This window comes from Mustela nivalis (assembly GCF_964662115.1).
Source record: "Mustela nivalis genome assembly, chromosome: 2".
Taxonomy (NCBI): domain Eukaryota; kingdom Metazoa; phylum Chordata; class Mammalia; order Carnivora; family Mustelidae; genus Mustela; species Mustela nivalis.
The window spans coordinates 181,312,883-181,332,650 of NC_139021.1; the positions used below are offsets into that span (position 1 = coordinate 181,312,883).

The 19,768-nt window shown below is 51.8% G+C and overlaps 1 protein-coding gene across 3 annotated transcripts in view; it reads right to left on the reverse strand.

The window, feature by feature from the left end:
• The window catches only part of ADAM12 (ADAM metallopeptidase domain 12), a 329,491-nt gene that overhangs the window by 101,604 nt on the left and 208,119 nt on the right, over positions 1–19,768 (reverse strand). For all 3 annotated transcript variants that reach the window (XR_014309055.1, XM_082721242.1, XM_082721243.1), the window contains exon 5: positions 8,177–8,253. Coding sequence is in view for 2 of the 3 variants with exons in the window: in XM_082721242.1 (XP_082577368.1) it covers positions 8,177–8,253 (77 nt within the window). In the remaining variant the exon portion in view is untranslated. The remainder of the gene's footprint in view (positions 1–8,176; positions 8,254–19,768) is intronic.

The window sequence follows — 19,768 nt, forward strand, 5'->3', positions numbered from 1 at the left end:
TAAAAGTGCCTTGTAAACCGCATGGGGGAGGTCTTTTTGCTTGCCATCTCTGAAAAACTTTTATTTTTGCTACATAAAATTGAGAACTGTCTAAACATTTAGCAAACAATATCTTAAACAAAAGGAAAAGAGTTTTAAAAAGTTAACAAAGGGAGAAAAAATTGTAACTTTAAACTCTGCTAAGATAATCAAAATTTTATGAAGTTGGAATAGGAAATTGTTGTTTTAGGGTTTTCTTTCCCCAGTTTTTCAAATCAAAATTTATTCAGATACATATTTACTTGTGCGGATGTCTAATACAAGCTTATGTGTATGAAAACAGCACATAAAAATGTTCATGCCATAGAAAAACGTTCTTAAAAAAAATGTTGATTATTTTAAATGTTTGTATCCATGCCAAATTTTGATAATTGTTAAAGTAACTGGAGATATTTAACTTAAATCTTTAACTTAATATTTTCTAGTTCTAGAGGGTCTGGTGAAAATAATACATCTGTAAGAATTATAGGAAATGACACTTTAATGGAAAAATACTATCTGAAAACTATAATGCTAAATCTACTTGAATAAAAGCAATTGTACTATCAATTAAATAACTATCTAACTATCTATCTAAATAATACCTAAACTAAAAAGAGATAAGTCAAAATAACTTTTAAAGACAGAAAACACATGCAGATGTTATGCTGTGGTTGTGGGAGTTCAGGACCGGCCTGCGGTGAGCTCAGTCAAATCCGCAGGGGTCTCTGGTGATGTGGCCCAGCTGCCTGGGCCCTCAAGTCCTGGCTCTTCTCCTTCCTGGGGGTGCTGATGATCCAGGGGTTCTCTGACACTACTGGGCCTCTGTGGGCAGCTGGTGGAGGAGCAGGAGTAAAAGGGCCACTTGGGAAAAGCTGGAAGTTGGACTCTGCTTTGGCCAACATTTGCCTGTTGTAATCACTTTCTTTCTTTAGCTCCTTGAGGCTTCTCTCGGTCAGCACAGCTGCCATCCAGCTTTCCTGAGCTCTCTTTGCATGGAAGAGGATCCCCTTTTGATAGTGTATGGCATTTTCCTCCAATTGTCTCCTGGTGTCTTCAGCGATCTCCTTGTAGAAGTCTCGAGTCTGAGACATGGCCTTGATGTTTCTACGTGTGCAGGAAAGATTCCACTTAATGTCTGCGCACTGCTCTTCTGCCTCAGACCATTTTCTCTCAATGGGGCTGATGCATTCTTGATATAATATAGGAAGAGTTTGAAGCTTCTGTTTCAGCTGCTGAATCTCCTCTTCAAGCTGTGAATTTTCACGCTGCAAAGAGGCCTCCTTGGCTTGAAGATCTGTTATTTGTCCCATAAGCTCCTCATTCATTTGCTTTCCTTCCTGCAATTGTCTGGCTAGTTCCTGCTTTTTCCCTTCAGCACTTTGAAGGGACACGTTGGAATCAGCATCATCAGTGACACCCTTCAGATCACCCTCTGACCCGTGGATGGGGCCATCGTCATTTTCTGTTTCCCTCTTTTCCTCGACCTCACAGTTGACATGACCCAAATGATCTCCAAGGTGAGTGGGCCCGGGGAAGGTCTTTAGCAAGTTTTCACCCACCGGTACTAACTGGCTGACTTTCTCGTTCAGAGCCTGTTGGAATCCTGCGTTTGACTGTTCAAGCCTTTCTTTTTCCTGCTGCATTTCTTGGAGTCTCTGCTTCCATCTCGCAGTTTCTTGGGCGAGCCGTTCTGGACTCTGGAGATCAGGAGGGTTTTCATTCAGATCACCCAGGGTTTTCTCCCAAAGGTCTTCTCCCTTCTCTTCTGAGGCTTTGAAGATGGGTCTGTCACCAGTCTCTTGAGACGATTTAGGAGGCTGGCCCTTCAGTAACTTTTTCAGAAAGTCAACAGTATTCTGAAGAGACAGCCTACAGTGGTCTGTATTTATTGCTGATAAGCACGAGGATTTTAAGTTGGGAAGACTGGCCTCCGCCCCGGGCAGACCTCGGGCATCATCAGCTTGTGTCAGCGGTTCCATATTCTCACTGCCTTTTCCACAGACTTCAGCGTGGGCGAAACACCTTTTGCCTGACACCTTCACACTTCTCTAAAATGTGTTGTTTCTTCACTGGTAAAACCAGTATCACAGGATCTCCCAGGGAAATCCACGGAGACCTGAAACGTGTCTCCAGCTTTCAGAAATCACCAGCAGAGGACCGCACAGGTGGTCTAGGACCAAGTGGAAATGGATCTATGGCAGGCAGGAGGCCATCCACGGCTGTGGAGAGCTCCCTAGCTCTGCCTCCAAAGGCCAGTGTTCTCTGGGTCTCAACTGAAGGCTCAGAACCTTGGGGACGCTCTACCTCTAAGGTAAACAGTTGCCTGACAACCAGAGCACAGCAGTTGCATTGGGGGATGGGGAGGCCAGCCAGCTTCTAGGACACAGTTGCCCTCTCACTTTGCCCACAGCTGTCCCGGATGACCAGGTTCCGGCCTTCCTTCAGGTGGATGGTGAGGAGGTAGGCAAAAGGACTGGGCAGGTTACTCAAGCCATCACTGGCTTCCCCAAACATAGATTGTCCTTCAAATTGTTGGGATGTCAGAGAAGCATTCAGATCGCCACTTTCACATAGCTTCTCTGGCTCTTCCAGGGCCTCGTCTCCAGCCCGCGTCTTCTGCGGCAGACCCAGGATGCCATTGCTAGAAGGCCTCCTGTCCTCGGCGGGAGAGGCATAGGCCTCCTCGGTGTCCGTTTCCACCACACGGAGGTAGCCGGCTTCTTCCTGGCTCCAGTCCAATTCCTCCTCAGACTGTTTCAAGGAGCTACTGCTGCTCTTGGGCAAGATCCCCGCCGTTGACAGGCTGCTGGGCACCGAGGTGTACGACGACTGGGGCCCAGAGTTAAGGCCTGCCCTCTGGGGCCAAGGCCTCAGCCTCCAAGAGGTCAGACAGAGAGGCTGAGGCGGCGGTCCAGGGAACGCCTTGCCCGTAGGTCTAGGGGCTTGTTCGGGTTCTTTTTCACCCTCCTCTTGCTCAGGTTGATTAACAAAGGCCTGGTCCGCTGTTCCAGAGAGCCCCAGACAGACGGTTTATCCTCCATGGCTGCACGAAGACCCAGGAAGTCACTCCATGAGAGAGCTCCTCTGTGTGGGAAACAACCGTAGCGGCTCCTGCCGGGACCCGCCAGCGCCGCCGCTCGCACGCGCAGAAACGGCCGGGACGCGCCGGGGGCGGGGGCACGTCTCGCGCCTTCCGACTTCCTAGACCCCCGCCCGCCAGCCCCGCCTCCAGGGGGCGGAGGCGGCCGCGCGTCACCTTGGAGCGACCGCCCCCCAAGCGCGGTCGCGCAGCGGCCGGGGGCTCCGCCGGCGGCTGAACAGATTTTTTAATGCCTATTTATTCTTTTCTAAATCTGCTAGGCTGGTGCCATGAGGGCTGACTCTCCCCTTTATCTCCAGGCTCAATCGATTCTTCTTCCGGTGGGTAGTTGGTTCAGCAGAGCTTTTTCTCTGTTCTGATTCTCTGCTTGCAAGGTCACGAGGTTGACTCCTTAACTCCAGAATTTCTCCATGGATGCACAGTTTGCTGCTTTTGTCACAACAGCACAAAGGGCTGGTAAGTCCGAATTCTCAGGAGCGCCACCCTCCTTGGGATCTCCCATCATCGTCCCCACCCATCTTGATGGTGGACACCAGACGACATGCAGCACGTGCTCTTCTGACTTTTCCTGAAACCCCAGCTACGAGTAACTACAGCTTTCCTTTGCCCGATTATGGTCTGTGTGATGTACCCTGGACGGAACATTGTCCAGGTGCTGGAGACGAGAGGTAGAGGCTGAGAAGCAGATGCTCCTCAAACCGGACAGAGAGGCTGGCCTCTCCATGTGGGAGGACAGGTACCTGCGCCTTTTGTGGACAGCCCTGGTGGAAGGGTGGGTGTTATGACCGAGGGACATGGCCAAGCACAGAAGGCAGGTTTATCCTATTCGAATATTACTCCGGGAATACGCTATCCAATTGTTCTTCATTTTCTATTTTTTTAAAGATTTATTTATTCGTATGAGAGAAAGGGAGAGCACAACCTGGAGGGGCAGAGGAAGAGGGAGAGAGAATCTGAAGCAGACGGCAGCTGGGCTCAGAGCCTGACGCAGGGCTTGATCCCACCACCCTGGGATTATGACCTGAGCCAAAACCAAGAGTCAGATGCTTAACTGAGGGAGCCACCCAGGTGCCCCCTTCTTCTTCATTTTTTAAAACTAATTAACTAAAGTCACTGGTTTGTAAATGGAATACCTTGGAGAGACCCCTTTCTCTTTATCTACCAAGAGCTTGAAATGCCTATGAAAATCACCTGAAACTTACCAAACTAATCCCGATGCCTCCCTTAATGCCTGTTCTCAGTTTCGATGGTCTAAAACTTCTTCACAGATGTGTAGAAGCCATTGTTGGAAGAGGCCTGTTTGTTGCTTACGGTCTTGGCCCTCATTTGCCCTTTCTCTGGCAAAAAGACCCCTGGTTTTCCTTGGAGCACTCACTCTCCCCACTTCCCATCCTTGGGGTTGGGTGGGGTTCACCCCCAGCCTGACCCAGGGACTTAAACCAGAGCATCACACCCACCACTGGCCACTGCGATTGTTTCAGGGAGGGACCAATGACCCAGTCAGGGCCAACCAGAGGTATTTTAGAGGAACTCTGCTGAACTTGAAAGAGGGGTCCTCATACTTCTACTTGGTCTCTGAGGATGTAAGCCGACAGCCTTTTGAAAAGACAAAAGACTCTTTCCAAGTCCCTCCCTCGTGCACCTCAGTCCACGGAGAGCTGATGTCCTCTCTGTGTGTACCGTCACTTGCAAACAATGTCCTCCTCCCCCTCCTCCTCCACCGAGCACCCAGCACGCCTGCTGGGCCCGCACATGCCTGGGAGGCCCTGCCTCTTGAAGGGCTTTCCCACGGCTTCCTCAGTAACCTCTCACTCAGCGGCAGGAGCTTGGCCCCTTCGTGTATTTGTGCCCCACACTACCCTGGGGGAGTGAGTTTTAGACACAGAGCACTTGTGGTGGAGAAGGCAACGGTCAGAAGCTTATGCAGATGTCAGGGGTACCAAATCTTTAAACCCTTGAAGAAGTTTCTGGATTCTTGCTTGTCTGCAAGTGCCCCCTCTACCCAGGCTCCGATAACCCGGCAGGATTCTTGGGAAGGTGTCTCCTTGAGCTCGGCGCCTCTGCCTGCTCCCCCTACTGTCCAGTTTCAGCCCAGCAGGCAGAGTGACCTTGTCAATGTCAAGTGAGACATCCCTCAGCGCAAAGTTCCCGTGACCCTGTCATAGACAAGGGAGAGGCCAAGGCCCTTCTCCTTCTCCTTGACCTCAGCTTCCTCTGCCTCCTCTGCCTGCTCTGCCGCAGCCACACTGGTCACCTTCTGCTCTGCCAACCCCGGGCATTCTCCTGTGTCAGGGGCTTAGCACATGCTGTTCCCTCTGCCAGGAACTTGCTTCCTGCAGACGTCTGCACAACTCACCCCACCTCCTTCAGTGTCGCACTGAGGAAGCGCTCAAGGAATGTTTGCCGGAGGAACCCTTAGCAACAGGAGAGCAGCAAATCCATCAGCAGCAAGATCACTCTGCTCACATACCGGATTAGCAGATGTTTCAAAGTTAAATCGTGTCCTATAAATGGGATATCGAAATGTTTCATGAGAGCAACAGTGTGCAGAAACACGTACACCCTCAAGGGAGGGAACCAAAGAGAGATTTAAGTCTCTGTCTCTTGACTTGCAGAGTCAGAAGAATCAGGGTAGAGTGAAGAGTATGACGTGACTCTATTTTTATAAAAATAGAGAAACGCACATGCACGGGGCCTTGCCCAGGCCTGGTGCCCAGGAGGAGGAGGCAGGCTGGAGGGAACCACGCTGCTGCCATGTTCCACCTGAGAGGAGTGGAAGGAGCGTGAGCAGGGAAAGGTTAGCTTTTTGTACATTTTGCTGGATTCCAGCTGTAAACACTGACAATAAACCAGATGTCTGGGATTGAGGAGGATGTGAGGAGAGAGACTCTCAGCTCGGCGGCCAGCGCCGGCGCTGGGACAGCACTTGGAAGGAGGAGGTGGCAGAACTGTTGCTGGTGAAAGGTTGGGGCGTCCACACAGCACCTGCTCTTCTCCCCCGTCTCCCCGGGCGCTGTACACCGAGCCACGGACCCCCTGAGACCTCCTGAGGACCCGCGCGGCCAGCGCAGTCTGTAAATGAGCGAGGCTGGAAACCGCCTAAAGGGGCACCATGGAGGGGGGACGAGACAGGACGCGGTGAGCTCAGGCGCGTCGTCGACGGAGCGAGCCAGTCCCACGTGAGCCAAGGAGGAAGGATGTCAAGACAACGCCCGAGACAAAAGCAGATTGCCGAGCGAGGCGGGATGTCCTCCTCCTCTCCTGACACCTGGACATTGTGCAGGCGACCGGGGCCGCGGCCGCTGGGAAGAGGGCCCGTCCCCGGGGGCAGGGACCGGATCGGACGGGACGTCGGTGCGGCGGGAGGAGCGGGCTCTGCGGCGCGCGGCTGAGGGACGGCTCGGCTCTGCGCCCGGGACACGCAAGTGCAGACAGAGAAGCCCACAGAAGGGGAACGCGAGTGAGAAGCGGCCGAGGAGGGGCTGACGGAAGAGCCTTGTCTGGGGGGCGCCGGCCCCACACGGGGAGGGGCTCCCCGCAGCCGGCGCCCGCCCGCCGCCTGCCCTGGCCGGGGCTTCCCGCAGCCGCGCTCCGGGCCGCGTTCCCCTGGGGAGTGACCCGCAGAGCCCGGGCGGCCCAGGAGGTGCGGCCCACGGGATTCCTTATTAACTGACGCGGGTTCCACGCCTGCCGCGTGTCAGCGTGAATCTGGGAGTCCGTGTCCCGTCAGTGCTCGGTGAGCGCCCGGCTTCGTCCACAGCCGTTCACACGCTGAGGAGGCCGGGCGGCCGCCACTCCCCTCACACTCGCAGGACTTGACTGACCTGTGTGTGTGTGTGTGTGTGTGTGTGTGTGTGTGTGTGTCGGCGTGTGGTATGTCACTTCTGGTGTATTGTGTGTGTGCGGTATTTGGGCTATGGATGTTGTGTGTGTGTGAGATGTGTGGTATAGTGTGTGTGTGTGTGTGTGTGTGAGATGTCACGTATGGTACATTGTGTGTGTGTCACGTCTGGTATATTCTGTACGTTGTATGTGGTACGTCACTTGTGGTTTGTTGTGTATGTGGTGTTTGTGCTGTGTATGTTGTAGTGTGTGTGTGGTGCGTGGTACATTGTGTGTTGTGTGTGGTACGTCACGTGGAGTATATTGTGTGTGTGGTGCGTGTGGTGTTTGTGCTGTGCATGCTGTAGCGTGGGTGACGTCTGTGTGTGGTAGCGTGTGTGGCACACTGTGTCTGTGTGCGGTGCCGTGTGTCGGGAGTGAACAGTGTCCCGCGTGGGACTCTCAGAGACGCGGCGTCCCCGGGTCCCAGAGGGCGGCCCGGTCTCACTCGAGCCGGCGCGCCTCCCAGGCCCTCGTCCCTCTCCTCACCGAGCCTGGGGGGCCCAAGCGAAGCGGGACTCGGGGGATGCAGGCGGCTGGTTCACAGACCCGGCGAACGGATCCAGCAAAAAGGCTGAGGCGGCTCGTGGGGGCACAGGAGAGCCGGCTGGTGGCCAACGAGTGAGACCCGGAAGGGCGAGCCGCGCGCGGGTTGGCTCGTCCAGCCCCGGAAGGGAGCAGTTTCCTGACCCGTGCGCAGCCGCGTAGCGAAAGCCCCCGCGACCCACGCCGGGATTCCACTCTCCTCGCTCGGCTTGGCTGGGTGCTTGCTTCGCCTTCCGGCAGGGGAGGCCTCTGCGTGTCTCCCGAGCGACAGCCTGAACGCTAGGACCCGAGCTCCTACCTTTTAACACCAGGATTATTAAGCCCAAGAGCCACATAAGCGAAAGATCGTCACAAAATCCTCGGATGTAGAAGCTCAGCCCCATCCGTGGCTCTCAACCCACCAGGCCTAAGAACCTTCTAGAAAGGGCTGCTGGGGCAGAGAAGCTAAGATCCCGGGCACGCTGTGCTCCTTCGAGGTGTCTGGAGGGGCTTCTCTGTCTCACCGGGGCGGGGGGGGGGGGGGGCTCAGGCCCCACCGTTTACTGTTGATCCTTGAGAGTGAATGGGGGGAAGAAGGAGGTGGCAGTCATGCTGGGGACCGGAGCCGGCCCCGTCAGGGTCACTTACCTGAGTCCAGAGCAAGTGCTGAAGCTGGCGGTGGAACCAGAGTGTCCTTGCACGTGTCCGTGGTAGTAGCAGTGACCCTATAAAGAGGAGAAAGTCGGTTCAGTCACGTAGCTTCTTGCCTGCTCACAATAAGCCAACTGCCTCCGATCCGCTTCTCCTGCTTTCACCTACGGGATTCCCTCTTGGCATAAAATATTGAACCGGCGGTCTTAATATTTAATGCCAAGTCTGGCTTGACCTGGCCAGGACCTCCGGCAGGAAGGTCTGATTTACTTAGAGATGATCAATGCGGTGTTAAGAAGCGTCCCGGTCCCACTCTTGTCTCTCTGACACCCTTCAAAAAAGCTCTGATGCTGAGGGTCTCCCCAAACCCAGCGGCAGAACAGACCCCATGGACGTCACCACCTTACCCTCCCGCGAGCTGTCTTTTCTAACAAGATGACGACCCGCGCGGCGTATTTAATCACATTGTGAAATGGAAGAGAATGAGGCCTAAATCAATGGCTTCTGGAAACAGAACAGCAGAGACGGCATCTGAGGGGACCATCCAGAATTGCCCAGTCGGGAGCTCGCGATCTCTCTTAGCAGGAAAAGAAAAATAGGAAGGTCTTCTCGGTCTACGACAGAAGTCCCCGCATGATGACAGAAGTCCCCGCATGATGCCTGCAGAATTCCATTTCTTGAATAAGGTGGTCACGTGCAACAAGAAACCACGGCACAGACCTTCCCACCCTGAGACAGAGATCTGTCCAGAATCCACATAACAGAGTCACAGGGTAGGCCCCACGAAGCGGCTGACAGGCAAGAAATGCTAAGCGGGTTCCACTTGCCGCATTCGTGGCCTCTGCATGCCAGCCGCGTGGTCCGGCAGCAGAGGTGGCGTGGAAGGAACAGGGCCAGTGGCAATGGGCTTCAGCCCATCCCTGCGGTGTCCCCGACAGCACACGGCCCCTTTATTCACGCGGTGCTGGTGAATTCACTTTTCCCAGGGCAGAGCTTGGTGCCCAGCCGTTCTGCCCAACAAAAATGAGATCCCAAGACCGCTCTGACTTTGCTAAGAAGGAGGATTGGCTTGGGACACCTGGCTGGCTCAGTCGGCTAAGTGTTTGCCTTCGGCCCAGATCATGATCTCAGAGTCCTGGGATCGAGTCCCACGTCAGGCTCCTTGCTCAGTGGAGAGCCAGGTTATCCCCCTGCCTGCCGCTCCCCCGGCTTGTTTGCTCAATCTCTCTCTGACAAATAAATAATCTTAAAAAAAAAAAAGAAAGAAAGAAAGAAAGAGGACTGGATGGGATTGAATGGCCAGTGGCATCCAACAACCCCCAGGAAAGGGGTCAAGCTCATCTGTCCCTCAGTGGAGGACAGACTTCTGGGGCCACCTGAAAGGCAACTCAAGGAGGAAGAGGAGAGTGCTGGACACTGGTTGTTTTGACTTTTCTTAGCAATTCTAGAAGTTCTTCAAAAATTCAGGGTGTACGTACTATGGGAGAAGTGATTTTTTAAAATCTACTTATGGTATCTTTGGTTGTACAGTTTCCCATTCTTATAAAGTCAAATTTTCCATCTTTCTCTTTACGAATGTCACGCACTGCTCAGGGTGGCTTTCCTCAAGGTTACGTGGACGTCCTTTTTTTTCTTCCATTTCCATAGTCTTACACTTAGCTCTTTAATCGACCTGGAACTTACTTTTTGAGGGGGCGAGGTTAGAATCTGTCCCCCACAAACTGAGACCTGGCTGTCCTCTGCCACCATTTTTGCTTTCCTGGTGATGGGGGTTGCTACGTGTCGCCTACAGGGTGCCCGCGGCTCTGCTGTTCTCCTCCAGGAGCTGTCCCACGTGAGACCAGCCTGCGTTTGTCCATCTCCGTGCCCAGAGCGCCGCACTGTTTAGTTCCTCTTGTTCCATCCCACATTTGGAGGGCAGACAGAACAGGTTCTCTGTTTTGACTAAGATTAAATTCACACACCACAGGATTCACCTTTTAAAAGCATACACTTGGCAGGTTCAGAATGTTGTACAGCCGTCACCACTGTCTAATTGTAAAACATTTTCATCACTCCGAAGAGAAACCTCGTCCCCGGGAGCCCTCACTTCCCCGGACCCACCCGTCCTGCCTCAGCCCCTGGCAACGGCTCGGCTACTTCCTGTCTCTAGGGATTTGCCTGTTCATTCATTTCGTGGCAGCGGATTCATACAAAACGTGGCCCTTGGTGTCTGGCTGCCTTCGGCATAATGCTTACAAGGCTCATTCAGGTTGCATTCCTTTCTATTGCAGAATAATAATACACGGCCTGGAAATGCCCAATTTTGTTTATCCATTCATCAGTCGAGGGGAACTTGGGTCGTCTCCACTTTCTAGCAATTGTGAATAGTGCCGCCGTGAACAACCGTATGCAGCTCCCTGCAGTTTTGGTTCTCCTGGGTACGTGCTATAGTATAGGGTTTGCAAATATTCTCCCCCACGTTGTGGGTTGTCCTTTCATTCTTTTAAGCATCTCTTCTGCACACACGTTGATCACTTTGATGAGGTCCACTTCTCCCTTTGGTTGCTTGTGTTTTCGGCGGTGCTATACCTAAGAAACCAGGATCTCAAGGCGCTGAAGATTTCCACCTATGCTTTCCTTCAGGAGTTCCACAAGTTTAACTCTTATACTCAGATCTTCGGTCTACATGGAACGAGTTTTTGTCTGCGGCTTGAAGCGGGATTCCAGTTTCATTCTTGGGCATGTGCTGAGGAGCATGACCCAGAGCTATTTGTTCAAGGGCTATCTTGGCAACCCTGTGGATGGCAGGTGTTCTTTGGTTCTGTTCTTTTCTTCAAATGTTTCTAGGATAATGTTACCTATTTTCTCTTCCAGGTGAATTTTGGAATCAAATTTTAAGCTTTGTAATAATCCACTGAAATTATATTAAGAATGTGGTTACTATTCCACTGTAATTAGGGGCACCTGGGTGGCTCAGTCGGTTAGGCGTCTGCCTTCAGTTCAGATGATGATCCTGGGGTCCTGGGATCGAGTCCCACATTGGGCTCTCTGCTTGGTGGGGGGTTTGCTTCTCCCTCTGCCCCTCCCTCCTGCTCATGCTCTCTCTCTCTCTTTCAAATAAAATAAATGAAATCTTTAAAAAAGTAAAAATCCATTGTTATAATCCATCAAGATCCATTTTCCTATTCATGTACATGGTATGTTTCCATTAATAATGTTATTTTTATGTCCTTCAGCCTAGCCTTGGATTTTTTTCATGTTGCCATTAAAAAATTTTCCATTAGGCTTATTCCTAGGTATTGGGTAGGTCTGCTGGTACCACAGATAGCATTTTATACATGGTTATTTTTAATGTAAAGGAAAACTTTTTTTTTAAGTTATCTCATAGCTGACCATCTTATCAGATTAGTTTATAGTTTGTCCAAACTTAGTAGCCTATCTTGGATGGTTTATGTTGTTGATTATACTGACTGCAAACAAGAGAAATTTGTGGCTCTTTTTTGGCCCCCAGGCAATGTCAGGGAGTAGGGTGGCTTGTTGTCCCGGGGCGAAGGCAAGAGAGGGGACGCTCACAGAGGGGAACCATGTGCAGAGATGGGAGGCAACAGGAGAGGGGCTGGTAGTTCAGGGACGAGGGTTACTTCTGCTTGGCTGGAGGAGTCCATGGCAGGAGCAGGGCACGGGAAGCTGACCTCTCCAGTAAGCATGTGGCTCAGGAAGGGATGTATCGGGACAGTGGCAGGGGACACAAGCCCAGTCTGCCATGTCAGGTGTCCAGACCTTGCTGCCATGTGCCTTTTTAGCTTCCATGTGAAATTACTTTGAAAGGCTCCTTGTCCCCCCACCCCAGATAAGGGGGCCGGGGTACTTAAGGGAGTTGTGATAACAAGTGTCTAATTACGAGGAGGCTACATAACTGGGTCATAATGGCCCAGGGCACCAGAGGGATCCCGGGGGGGGGGGGGGTTTCAGTCCTGGGTGCCCAGCAGGCACATCAAGAATGGAACAGACCCAGAAAGCAGAAGAGTTTAGGCTGACCAGAGAGCTCAGAATCATGATTTTTGTCTGGTACCCATCATGCATCACAGATTTTGCCTCATTTTAGAGAAATATGAAATATTGCATTGGCAGCTGGGTATTGGTTAGACAGTGAAAAACCAAATAGTGACAAAAATCTTAATTACTGACCTCTGAAATTTCAAATTCATTTATTCTCAGTCTCAATTTATTTCTTAATAGATTATTTATCAAACGTACTTTCAAATTAAATACCCAGAAATATAAGCTCATTAAAGCATGAGCTGAGAACAAATTAGTATAAAATTAATTTCCAGTTCACCAGTTAGGCGGAAGGAGTGCTGATAACAGAGGCGGGGGTGGGGGGGAGATCCTCATTGTCACGGTCCCAAGGCCATCCCGTCTCTCTCCGTCATTAACAGAGTTCATAGCTCATTTCCTAGCGCTAAAACTGCGTGAGGTTCATCCTCCAACAGCCCAACAAGCCCACCGCTCGCTCTTAACTTCTTAGATCACCAAGCATAACTACTAGAACTCCAAATTCCAGATTTTCCAGGACAATTCAAATGTCATGAAGTTTTAATTTTTTCAATATGAGGCTCTGCATGCTTCCAGAAATGTGATTTCATTTTTAGGACACAGTCAATCATATGGATAAACTCAAACTCAGAAAGACATACTCATCCCACCATGTGCCACATAATTGGTTGTGAATTTGATTATGAGGAGGGGAAGAGACGTAGCCTCCCGCTCTCTGGGAGGTTTTGCCCCCTTTGTTGGTGGTGGAGGCAGTGGGAGAAGCGCCCGTTCTGGGGTCTTTAGGCGAGGGCTTGCCACCACACCCAAGAGCCAGATCACCTCCCGTGGACTGATGCTAAGAGGCAGGAGGCCTCCAGGCCTTGTGGACTTGCAAATGCCCAGACTGTTGGATGGGGAGGTGACCACACCAGTGAGAGACACAACAGGCGTCCATCATGCCGAGGAAGGTCGTGTGCCCAGGGCACACTGTGCTACTGTTCCTATTGCTTTCCCTTGCAAATGGTCCCAAAGCATCCCCTTCCGCAGCCTCAAGAGTGTCAACTACTGTCTCTTTTTATCACACCCATGTCTGCAAAGGCACTGCTGAACAAGACACTGTTCCGTTAGCCCGTTGACTCTGCCTGTCCTCCTGATCCAGTACATTCTATTTCTACCAACAAAACATAACCTAGAAAACAGTCCCAAACATGCATAACCACAAAATTACATCTTTTCCTTTGCAAAACCTCTAACCATGTATTTTATATACTTATTACTTAACCTAATGCATTTCCCCACTCCAATAAAATAAATTTTCCTTCTGTTTAATACGATCAATCAAATGTAATGGTGGGGAAGAGGGAGATGGAATGAAAACCCTTGAACTCGAGACGAGCCCTCCACTGACTGCCATACGGGAAGTCAAATACAAATTCTGTTCTCCAACTCTCCACGGACTAGAACGGGAGGAATTTTATCTGCTAAATTGCTAACAAAACCGGCCTGACCTTGTGATTCAAAAGGACTGGGAGCAGACAAAGTCTGTTAGGGAATAGGCCGAGCGAAAATTATTTTCGACGCCGCTTCTCCTCGGGAAGTTTGTAGCTTCCCCCACCCCACGCCCAGCCGCACCACGTGCACCGTGCCAAACTGATTTAGTATTTGAATCACACCATGTTCTAGCTGGAGAGAAGCTCAGGCCATCTGAGGCCAAACTTCCTCTTTTAAGGCAACCCCGTTCCCGAGCAGATATGGAAACGGGGCCCTGACTGGTCAAGCGACTGTCGAAGGCCTCAGAGCTGGTCAGTTGGCTAACATTTAGCGGGGACTAATATTTAAGGCCTTGATTCCAGGCCAGACAGCTTCCCCCACCCCCAGGCCCTGCTGCTACGAACATGTGACCTCACGGGTCTCTCTTTTCCGAAACCAAAGCTATCAGGTGAAACCCACACTTAGATGGATGCCTTCTCAAGGACCACAGAGCCTATCGCAAGGCCGCTCAGGGAGCCCTGGGAAAGTGATGCCCAAGCCGGCAGAGAGCCCTGCAGAGAGAAGGGACACAAGGGTGAATGCGCGCGTGTGGGTCGGCATGGGAGCGTGCGTGCCTGTGGGTCCGCCTGGAAGCGTGCGCGCGTGTGGGTCCGCCTGGAAGCGTGCGCGCGTGTGGGTCCGCCTGGAAGCGTGCGCGTGTGTGTGGGAGCGTATCTGTGCGCACGTGTGCACCTGCCTGTGAGCTGCCGGCCTGCACGCAGATTCCAGCATGACCGTGGTCTAGACTGAGCTCCCTCCCACGGCCCTTCAGGCCCCCCACACCGCACGGTTTGCTGGAGACTGAAACACGGTGGCGGTGCGTCCGAGCCAAGGAAAAAGTGATTCCGCAGCCCCGCATGTTTCCCTGGCTGAGCTACATTACGCTTAGCCTTGAGAGTGTGTGGGACAGGAGGGCTGAGAAACGCGCCACCACGCCCACACTCCCAGCGCTCTCTCCGCTCTCAGCTCTAACGAGAACCATGTCTGGTTAAACGACTGTGAAGGACGAGCCTCAGGGGCCATTCGCTTTATTTCGTTGTGCTGGAATTCTACATCAGGCAACACATGCTTAAGAAATCATGTTCACGTTCCTGGGGACCTCCCAGCACACTGGGCCTGGACACAGGATGTCTGCAGGAGGGAGCGCGCGCCATGGCTCCCACGTCGGAAATCTTGGACTTTGAGACGTCGGGTCTCAGGTTTTCATCTGTGAAATAGGAGTGACCCTGACTGTCCAGGGCATTAGGGATCAAAGAAACGTCACACAGGGGAGCAGTCTGTGACGGGGAAGGCACTGCCATAGATCCCGAGCATGAAAATACACACTTTAAAACCCACTGTGCCATCAACTCAACTTTCCTCTCTGCTAAACCCTAGCTCCGTGTGGTTTTGCTGAATAAGTGAGTGTGTGAGAGCAACGGACACACTGGAGAGAAGGGGGCTGATTTTCTCACACTCCCATGTGGGTTCCTAACTCCCAGCTCCAAATCCGCTCGCATGCTGGCTGGGGCTCTGCAGGACTGTGACACGAGCAGGGCGGGCCTGAGGGGGGTCAGGTCGGAAGAGCAGATGTGGGTCAGTTACGGTCTCACCAGGACACACGCGTGTTAAGAACACGGCGCAGCACGGCGCCTCACCGGTTTTCCCGGCCGCGGCCCACTTTCTCATCCTGCCATCCTGAGAGGAGGGACTTCCAAAGCGAGGACGGTCCAGGGCGGCTGTGAACTGCTGTAGGCAGTGGCTAAAGCTGGCTCGCCTTTCTAAAGGCCTCAGTGTGTGTCAGCTTCAAATGTCCGTTTCATGTTCACATTCACGGATGGTTAAGTGCTTCAGCTGGGATTTGAACCTGGGCCATCTGCCTCCCTGGCTTGTGATCCTGCCTCTAGACAGAAGGTTTCACTCAGAGCCATCCCTTCCCGACAACTTTGGAAAAGGGAAGTCACCCAGACCTGCGCTCCTCTGTGGACTCATTCCAGATTCTACCTGGGTTTGGCGCTTCCATGGTGTGGCTCCTAAAGTCTCCTTACCATGGGCGCATCGTGTCATCTGTAGTTGGACTGTATGCTCCCTGAGGACAGGGGCTGTGTCCTGCTCCCTTCTGTAGACTGCCACAAAGCCTGGGACCGTTACTGAGCTGCACTCGGTTGGGCTCCAGAGCAATGTGCTTAGCAAACTCCCAGCGGGCCGGTCGGGCTTCCTCTCCCAGGCTCCAGGACTGAGGATAGCAGAACACGCCCTGTGCTCCCCCAGAAGCATACGCTGGGGGCCTCCTTGCAGATGAATGCTAGGCCCTTCCCTAATCCAGCTTGTTACAGTTTTCTAGACTAATTCCACTAACTACAGATGCCCCAGCCAGGAACATGTAACAGAGACCCTTTCATGTTCTGTTCTGAGTGGATCAGAGGCAGGATCGCAGTGGCCAGGAGCTCTGATGCTAGAGTCTGGCTACACAGGCTTGAATCTTATCAGCTGTGGGTTTGCTCTAGTTATTTAACCCTCTATCTTAGATTCCTTATCTGGGTATAAAAATAGCAAACATTGATTTGTTGGGAGGATCGAACAACAAAACGTCTGAAAAGCACTTTACTCATGCCTTGCGTATAGCTGATGCCGACTTGACTCAAGCTGGCATACGGGCACTCAGCACACCCCTGTCGTGGGGCCAGCATCTGCGTGGGTGCCTCACACATGAACAGGGAGGTGTGGCACCACCGAGGAATGTGCAGACTGGTCTAAGAAGTCCGGGTTTGAGTGAGGGGGTTTCAGGAAGCTATCGATGATTTATCGGAATCAGAATAAGGGCAACAGGGAGCAGCACACCTAGAGAGATGTTCTGGAAGGACTGCAGGAGTAGGGGCTGGACTGAATCTAGATGAGACTGGAAATGGAAAGAAGAGGTCAGGTGGCTGTGACGCCTTCTGGCTGGACAGAAGGCAGGCCTGCGACAGAACCTCAGAAGGGTCCTTGGACAAGGAAGGGGAAGAGAGGGAAGGTGCAGTGGGGCAGTGTCTCTGTGGGGTACCGGGGTGCCTCGGTCAGGGGAAGAACAGGGCAGCCTTCTGGGAAGAGTACACAGGTTGGACAGGTGTAGACCACAGTGAAGGCAGGGAAATTCAACCCAGTTTAAAGCATTTCTTAGGAGTGTAATTACGAGCCTTGCTCCCACCTGCTAAATTTACGGGATATGAATGACCTGTGAATTTCCTCCTATATCCAGAGTCACCTTTTCATACGTTTCTGATGCTAACCATTGAGGAATAAGGTTGACTTCCTAATCCACTGGCCCTGACATGTCTAGTCCAAGCCAACTGCAGAGATTTGACTCCCCCCGCCCACCTTTTTTTTAAAGAAAGGAAGAGAGAGCTGGGGGGTAGGGGCAGAGGAAGAGGGAAAGAGAGAATCTCAAGTCCACTCTGTGGAGCGCGTGGAGCCTGACCCTGACCTCAACCCCACAACCCTGAGTTCATGACCTGAGTCGAAATCAAGAGTCAGACACTTAGTTGACTGAGCCCCGCAGGTGGCCCCAACTCCTTTTTGATAGGAAGGATTTGCCATGGAAATGGATGGGGTGTCACCCAAACAGTACTTTTGATCAGAATACTGGATTTCACACCGATCTGATGGCCAGCCACGGTTACCACTGACTAGTCTCCTACTGGCACCTGCCAAGCAAATGTTTTCATAAGTCTTTCCAAGAGAAACACATACAACAAATGGAAATTTCTGGGCATGGCTCGCGCGTCTAAGGTCAGACATCTCCCTTCTCCGTCTCCATGGTCCTGACCTCAGCAGCCATGTCCTCTCCCCTGGGCTTTTAGACTTTTCCAGAAGAGCCAGCTGCCTGATCTTGCCAAATCCCTGCTCTTGCTTTCTCTGATTACTCTTGGTGTTGTCACCGGCCGGTCCTTCAAAGCCTACACTGGTCCTGACACCCCCGAGGTGGAGACCTCTTATGCCTTCCCAGTGTTCCTCCCCGACAACCGAATGTATCACCATGGCCTCCAAAGCCTCCACATTCAGGCCCCTGTCAAATTTAAACCCAGCTGTGTGCCTGCCAGCAAAGCTCAGTCCCAGCCTGGACTGTCCCTCCCTCACCACCCCCTGGTTCCTGCTTCCTCAACCTTCCCATCTCAGTTCAAACACTCCTTCCTCCAGGAAGACCTCCAGGATCCCTCCGACCAGATTAGGCCCCTCAGCCTTCCCTTCAGCGCACTTATCACGGATGTTGACTAGGTGTGAGATTCTTGGAAAAATGTCAGTCTCCTCCTTCTGGCCTCATGTGGGCCCCTCGTCTATATTCAACCCCTGCGGTACCCTCAGTGGGGGTCACAGAGCCTGGCATAGTGGCGGTTCTCAGCACATGGGCGGCAGATAGGGGCCTTCCCACCGGAGCCCCCCAAACACTCAGGAGACATTCTGGATGGTTATGCTGGCCTCTCCTAGAGTTGTCTTCTGAGATGTGCGTAGCACAAATGTCATGTGCGCTGTCTCCCACAGGCCTTATTATAAGTAACAATATAAAAGATAATCTTCCCTCAGATGTGGCCAGCAAAGGATAAAACCACAAATATTTCAGCCTGTCAGGACAATAGAGAGATAAAAGACAAGCTATTAATTCCAAAATTAAAATCAGCCACTACTCAGCCTGTCAACCAGCTTAGACTGATGGTGGAGAGATGAAATTTTTTAAAAAGAGGGTACTATAGCCAAAAGCCGTTCTTATTTTTATATAATCTTAAATTTAGGAAAATTCATTGTGTGCTGACTTCAGGGGATAAGAAGATGAGTCAGCACATTTCTTTTTTGTTCTCCAGCCTGATTCAATAAAAACAAAACCCCAACGGCTGAGTCTGTCTCCTCACCATGAAAGACAAGACGAGGTCATGGACTCTGCTCAAGGGGTTTCTGCTGGAAGGACAGGCTGTCCAGGGCTGTGGGTTCTCTCGGGGGAAGACTCTTCACTCCTTATCTTCATAGTAACATGGCCGAAGGCTCAGAGGAAGCAAAGGAAAGGGACCAAGTTGTTGCTGGGTTACAGGACAAGTTGTTCTCATTCTAAATGTATGAGCGATATGTGCTTGCTGCTTCTGGGGGCTTCGGGGTGCCAGTTAGCCTACCCTCCAACTGCTTTGCCTACAGGAGCTAGATTCAGGGTCAGAAGAAGATCAAAACACACCTTCAGCTTAATTACATTCAGAGAAAGGGGTTTCTGGTATATTCTGTTAAAGGCTACCACTTAGGTCTGGTTAAAACTGAGGCATGAGCAATTTCCAACCTTCATCCCTACCACTCCGTTCTTGCTAGTCAAGCCTTGGGGCTCATCTCAGGGAGGCTGGGGCTGCAGAACACTTTTGCTGAGAATGCTCCATGGAGGCAGCGGGCTAGCCCCAGCCACCACTGACTGAGGGAGGGCACCAAGGCTCGACTCATGGCCCTTCCGGACATGGGATCTCCCCGCTCCCCAATAAGCAGGGACTAGGGATGTTGGGCCTGCTTACTCCTGCCCTCTTCTTCCTAAAAAAGACGCCTCCATGCAGAGGAGTGGGGGATGAGTAGAAGGACGGAGTAGACATTCACCTGTCTATCTGCTGACCTTGCAGAGAAACAAGAAGAAAGAAAAACATAATTCTACCACTCACCATATACACAGAAAAATCACAGAAAATAGAAAAATCCAGAGCCTCCCCACACAGAGATGGCCACTGTTAGCACCCTGGCATGCTTCCCTCTGGCTTTGTCTCTAAGATGGATACCTCTGTAGCCTACAGCCTGCACCGTCCGAGACCCTAACAGACCCAGCAGCTGCTTTAGTACTCTGTCTCTTCTTCTCTCTTATCATATTTGTCTTCCCACATGAGAAAAAAGGACAAAAATTGCCTAAGAAAAGGAAAATTAGTAAGGGGGGTTGAAACCCAAACCACGAATCTGGTAGAACAGCTTTGGGAGCGTATCTTACACATTCTGGCTGTGTCTGTGCGAAGGGACAGCCACTCACCCCCACGTACAACAGGGAAGGGGAGGACTGAAGCCTCCTGTCACTGT